General features: G+C 42.0%; 1 protein-coding gene across 1 annotated transcript; it reads left to right on the forward strand.

Annotated features, from left to right (window-relative positions):
• The first annotated feature begins 4182 nt into the window (after window positions 1–4182).
• cth1 (cysteine three histidine 1) lies at window positions 4183–6653 on the forward strand. Its single transcript, XM_030429909.1, has 2 exons — window positions 4183–4373; window positions 5306–6653. Exons 1-2 carry the CDS (start codon window positions 4365–4367, stop codon window positions 6266–6268), a joined length of 972 nt encoding a protein of 323 aa, XP_030285769.1. The 5' UTR covers window positions 4183–4364; the 3' UTR covers window positions 6269–6653.
• The last annotated feature ends 236 nt before the right edge of the window (window positions 6654–6889 follow it).

Consider the following 6889-nt stretch of genomic DNA (forward strand, 5'->3'; position numbering starts at 1 on the left):
AGCTGTTGAAAAAAAAACTCACAAAGACATCTGGGGATGAAAGGCATACTGTAGAAAAACCTGCAGCACCCTCAAAGGGAATTGCCACTGGGGAAACGCTATTTAATTTCATCAAGACTACAAGCACAGACAGAGGAGCACCTTTTTCTAGTGAGTCCAAATCTTAATGAAACTTGATAGAGAGAGCGTCGTAAAAAGTACAAAAAGTCATACCAAGTCATAGTAAAAGTAAAGATATTGTTAGAAAATAAAAATGAAAGTCATCCATACAAAGAGTACTTGAGTAAGTCATAATGTATCTGTATTAAACATACTTGAGTATCAAAGTAGCCTAAAAGTGAAGGTAAAATATGCATTATTTTATATGAATGTTTATTCTGTATTCTATGGGTTGGCTGATTATTGGCCTATCTGATTATCAGATCCGATATTTAGATAAATATAAACAAATACGGGGTGCCGTTTAGCTCAGTTGGTAGAGTAGGCATCCCATGTGCAGAGGCTTTGTCCTCGCTGCGGCGGCCCCGGGTTTGAGTCCTGGCCTGGGCGCCCTTTGCCGCGTGTCTCTCCCCCTCTCTCTCATCCTGTTTCCTTTCATATCTTAAGCTGTACTATCAATAAAGCCGATAATAGGCCAAAAATATATATATATAAACAAATGCATTTTAAACTGCGTTACTTTCTGCAAAGTAACTAGCAATTAACGTTAATTAAACAAGTGTGACTAAAAAGTACTATATTTGCCTCTGTAATGTATTGGAGTGGAAGTATAAAGTAGCAGAAAAACTACTAACAACTTTTAGAAATACTCAAAGATGCACCTATGTGCAGCACTTGAATAGATCTATTAAGTTACATTCCATCAGTGGATTGAGCTGCATCTTCAGCCTGACATGGGTCTATGTTTTTTAAAGCTTAAAGGGATATTCCGGTGTAAATTTAATCCATGTTCTAACAAACCGTGACACCGAGTAGGACCCCCCCTCAAGAGATAAAGTTTGCAGACCGCTAGGTTACGTAGTTTTAGCATCCTCGCCAGTTTTCTAGACTACCACCGCTCATTTCCCTTAGCTGGGGCGCCCTCATTGTCACCTGAACTTGCTGCTCAGAGTCATACAGGTTGTGTGTGTCAGACAGTCCCTCCAGAAAAACGCGATTATGCGATCGCATAATTCAAATAATAATCAGCCAAAGTCCGCATATTTATGCGGGGCTGCATTTTTTCAAATACGCCGCACTTTCGCTGCATAAACTGCCGATTTCCGCGCAAAATATGCGGGGCTTGCATAATTTCATAATCCCCGCATTTTCGTTGCAAAAAAGTCACATATATCTCAGCAGAAAGTTGAAAAATGTTGCGTTTACTGCACACAAAAGCAGCCATTTTCCCTGTTGCCATGGGAACGTTATGAAGTGACGTAATTACGCGACGTGAACATCATCAAAAAGCGATGAAGCCATGATGAAGCCCGCAACTCATTCTCATTTGCCAACAAAAAAAATCATACTAGTTTCAAAAACCTTCCAGTTGTAAGTATATTAGTAAATGTAAATGTACGGTACAGTAAGAGATGCACTTTGTGCATTGGAAGCACTTATTTTAACAGAAGATGTCTGTTTTGTACAGCTACCTCTGTAAAACAGGAAACACACATTTATTGTTTTATTTTTTATTTCCTTTATTCATTTTTACAGAACTTGTAGCATATTCCTTTTGTAAAGCTACAGAACTTGTTTGACTCATCAATGTTTTGTAAGTTTGAGCCATGTTTTTATTAAGGTCTGAAATAAAACAAGAACTTAAATATTCCAGCACGTTCTGTGATGTAGTATGCTGCTTATCATAGGAAGTAATAAGAAATGACTCTTTACAATATGGTAGTAGCCTAGTGAGAACAGGGTGTTGGGGGAATCACTTTTTTTTCTCTGTTTTTATTATCAAACCACAAATTTTGGGAGTTACCACAATTTCATCGCACAAAATTGCATAAATATTCTGCATATTTCATCGCATTTTTTAAGAAAACGTGCTGCATAATCAAGGATTTTTGCCTGCAACAATCACAAAAAAACTCAGTGTTTTTCTGGAAGGACTGGTCAGAAGAGGCGGGGGGGGGGGGCGCGCCAAGTGATGGTTCGCCCAGGGCGTAAATCTAGCCAGGACCGCCTCTGGGTCCAAGTATAAACTGCCATCAAAAAGCCACAAATAATGCTGAGAACAGCACCAAACTTCAGCAACATTAGAAACAGGGTCCCAGCACATATTTCAAGGCATCAAACATTTCATATCGTTGCCGTATTTGTCGGAAAAGATAAACAAAACTCACCACCCGAGAAGCCTTCCTTGTTGTGGGGAAGCCCTGAGTCGATTACCAAGTGCAGTAGAGTTCCGCAGCTCAATGATGATCATTACTGCAGGACTCTACTGCACTCGGTGTATTGTTGTCGTGCGGTTGTTTCTGAAGATGCTAAAACTACGTAAGCTAGCAGTCTGCAAACTTTATCTCTCGAGGGGGGGTCCTACTCGGTGTCACGGTGTGTTAGAACATGGATTAAATTTACACCAGAATATCCCTTTAACAGGACTATCTTTAACTCTGACTGACATTTGACAAGATTTAATTGCCTTTACCTTGTGGAGAGCTCTCTAATTATCGAAGGGCATTAGCATAAGTTAGCTAGCGACTGGTAACGTTAGCTAGCTTTGACTTTGACATTGACTAATTCTTGTTGCTCGATGTTACTGGCAGATAAAAACCTCAGCTTAGTCAAAATTGTGCGTCTAATGTGACTACGTCTGTCTTTGACTAACATACGACAAAGTTTTATTACCTTAACCATTTGAAGAGCTGTCCAGACAGATGAATTCCTCCGACCGGATTGAAAACATGGCACTGACGAAGTTTTCCCTCAAAATTTGCTCCTAATGGGCGGAGTTTCCAGACGAAACATAACAACTTCTTTTGTTCATAACATGATTGAGATTTAAAAATTAAAGATCCCTCAAGATTACAAGAATTCTACACGATTGATTTATGTTCAGAGGAGGAACATAAATCAATTGTGTTATGTATACAAACTGTTCATTTGTAAAGTGAACAACCACCATTTTCCCCTTTTTTCAGTGTATTTCTATTTCTACTTTGCACGGAGCATTGGAACAAAAAAACAATTTCCCCCCGGAGATAAATAAAGTATTCTGAATCTGAATTTGAAACTGGTGGTCGTATGTTGGCTCAGGCTTATATCTATCAATCCAGTTTTGGGCTATTTTTATGGAGGTCATATATATATATATATATATATATATATATATATATATATATATATATATATATATATAGAGAGAGAGAGAGAGAGAGAGAGAGAGAGCGAGAGAGAAGATGAATTAAGATGATCCTTTATTTGACCCACAATTGAGAAATTTAAAAATTAGAAATATTGAAATATCATCAAATCAAATGAATATTATTATTAGTTGTAGTCGTCTTTGCATTAATTGCATTTTAATCTTTGTGAGGCTAGTATTTACATTAATTTTATTGTGTAATTTACCATTAAGACCAAAACAAATCTTAATAATCTGCTTGTATGATGGATTTCTTGTCATAACTGGATCAATGCTAAAGTTTGTCGCAAGGGTGACACGGAGCCAATTTGGCCAGGGGCGGCCCTGTCTTCACGCAGTAATGGGACAGTGAAGAAGTTACAGTCAGTAAACAAATGTGTATATTTGCGGATAAAATTTCACTGTTGTTAATTTTGTACTATATCATGTTTATATGTATATCCGTCTATTCTATTTCTTACCTTTTTAAGTATATTGTCTATTTTTGCTATTGGTTTTGTCTTTTGTAATATTCTGTCGTTTGGCTGCTGGGATAAATTCTCCATTTGCGGGACATTTAAGGATTTCTAATTCTGATTCTGAAAATGAGATAACATGAAGAAGACAGCAGAGAGGTGAGGACCAGAGGGACTCCGGTGACTCACACAGTCCTGCCACAATCAATGAGCCACACTTGACTCCAATACATCCACAAGATTTAGACTAATCGTTACCACAGCCACGAACCAGTATGGTTCAGCCTGGTCCCGCACGTGGACGTGATTGGCCGCTCGAGACACACCTGTGACGTTGAGGTCGTACGCACCTGATGCTCATCTGAGTGAAGGCGGGAAGACCGAGGCGGTTTAAAAGACATTCGGACAGCAGCAGGTCTGCACGTGTGTCTCCTGAGCTGAACAGAACAATAGTGTTCGCGTCCATGCCGCTCTGAGAACGTACGGTGTCACAGGGAGACTGCAGGCTGCCGGCTCCACATATCACCAGCTACTCTCTGCCCTTCTGTCTGTCTGCCACCATGTTTGAGGTAGGTCCAGTACATATGTTTGTGGTGCCTTTTAAATGAATTTACAACATCATAGCTTATGAGACAAATGGATGTGAGTTTCCTGCATGCTGCTTCAGTTGGAGGCTGTGTGGGTATGAAATCGGTACACTAGATGAATTTAATAGGTTGGCTGTAGCTTTATCAAAGGAATGCTCCTACTGTTACTGACATCTGGAAAGCAACCAAACACGTATTTATTGACTATTGATCCACAGCAATTTAGAATGTCAGTCATATATTGATAATTCTGTGGCTTAACTGTTAATGAAGAAAGGATGTATGATTCTCATCAGATGCAGCCTTTTCTTCCTCTTGCCCTGTTGGCTCATGAGCTCTAAATAAATCTGGGTAAATGCTTAAAAAGCTGAGCCATAGTAAATGGTGTGTGGTTGCAGTTGTGCCATGTGAGCTTGATGCTGATTTAGCTTTGCACTGAACCCTTTCAAACTTAAAACAAACAAAAGTATGTAATAAACTTCCTCCAGTGAAGTTGCTTGGTGACTAAATTTCATTGTGGGTAATGTAGGCTCCATAATTCTAAAAGCTGTCCACTGGTCTAACACTGGACTCAGACAGTTTTAAAACAAGTGATCAAAATGGATACAGCAGAAGAGATCACACTGTTCTTGCTTTTTGAAAACCTAGTGCCTACATTACCCACATTGCAACTGAGTGACATCACTGAAGGCAATTTATCAGATTTCATGCAGCTTCCTCTGGAGCACAGAGGGCTTACTACTTTTCACATGCAGTAGAACTCACAACACCTGTAAATGGTTTAATATGTCCAGTTGGTGGAGTTGCCCTTTGAAGAAGCTATAAACTGGAACAGATGCCAGGAAGGAGATGAGGTCAGATTATTGTTACCGACCTCCCAAATGAGTTTGTGTTTTTTTTTTCTCCTTTTTCAGACTAGTGGGGATGACTTGTTCCTGCCTTCCTACCAAGATGAGGAGATGGTGGACAACCTGCTGTCCAGTGAGGCATCAGATGGGGATGGAGATGGTGGCAGTGGAGTCTCTCTTGCTAAGGCGTTGCTGCCCCTGGTAGAGTCCTCTTCCCCTCCCCTCATCCCCTGGGTCTGCTCCACCCGCTACAAGACGGAGCTCTGCACCAGCTACTCTGCTACTGGTTTCTGCAAATATGCTGAGCGCTGTCAGTTTGCCCACGGCCTCCATGAGCTCCATGTTCCCTTCCGTCACCCAAAGTACAAGACAGAGTTGTGTCGCAGCTACCACACTACTGGCTACTGCTACTACGGCAGCCGCTGCCTCTTCGTCCACAACGCCACTGAGCAGCGCCCCGCCCAGCGCCGTCGCAGGAATGTTCCCTGTCGCACCTTCCGTTCCTTTGGCGTTTGTCCCTTTGGCACCCGCTGTAACTTCCTGCATGTCGAGGGTGGTGATGTTGATGGTGTTCTGGAGTCACTGGATGTTGAGAAGACGGTGCCTGTTCCCAGCCCCCAGCTCCAACCACAGACCAGGGAGTGGAAGCCACGTGGAGCTCTGTGCCGCACATTCAACTCTTTTGGCTTCTGCCTTTACGGAACACGCTGTCGCTTCCAGCACGGCCTCCCCAGCAAGGTCAAAACCTCACACCAGACCCTCGGAGGCTCCTTCTACCCTCAGCCGTCCCCTGGAAGTTCAGGTTTACCTTCCCCTTCCTCCCCCTTCACAGCCAGCTCACCCAACTCCTCAACCTCTTCCTCTCCATCAACCTCTCCTCTCGCCACCCCGCCTGCAGAGGCCACAGCCCACAATGCCTTCACCTTCTCCAGTCAGCACCTTAGCGACCTGCTGCTGCCACTGGCCCTCCACCTGCAGCAGCTGGAGAGCACCAAGGCCCAGGAAATCTGGGACAACAGGGGGCTTTAAGTGGATGTGGTTGTAGTTAGAAACAAGCATCAGCACTCACCATCACAGCTCAATTAATTCAGTGTATGGATATTTCTTTTTTTAAACCCCCCTTTCCCTAGGGATTATATATTATATATATATTTTTTTTTATTTTATTTTTTTTATTGCCATTGTTTGACTTGAGAGCTTGTGTCAGCAGGTCAAGCAGGCCTTGAGCTGTTCAGTTGTAGGCCAGTCTATATTAGGCCTCAGGCCTAATGGGTCTGTACAGGTTGGTGGTCTCGAACACTACAGCTATGTGTAGCTATGATTGTAATTTAATTTTTTAACTGTTGTAAATATATTAACAAACTGAGTAAATGAAATGTCTGACAGCATCATGAATAAACTTTTAAATCTCTAACCTTGGTGGTTGCACTTTCAATTTATTGCTCTCAACAAAATTTTTACATGTAAAGGCCCCCACACAGCGCCCAGACGTCCAACTGCCTTATCCAACCACTCTGTTGCCTCTCGTCTGACCCGTTCGGCACAAAAGTAGCATTGAACACACCGCTTCGATGTTTTGCCAGCTCCATAGTAGCGTGTACATTCTGCGCGTGCGCGAGATGTAATAAGCCGGTGGCTCTAGTGTTAAAG

Source organism: Sparus aurata, chromosome 10 (assembly GCF_900880675.1).
Source record: "Sparus aurata chromosome 10, fSpaAur1.1, whole genome shotgun sequence".
NCBI classification, from domain to species: domain Eukaryota; kingdom Metazoa; phylum Chordata; class Actinopteri; order Spariformes; family Sparidae; genus Sparus; species Sparus aurata.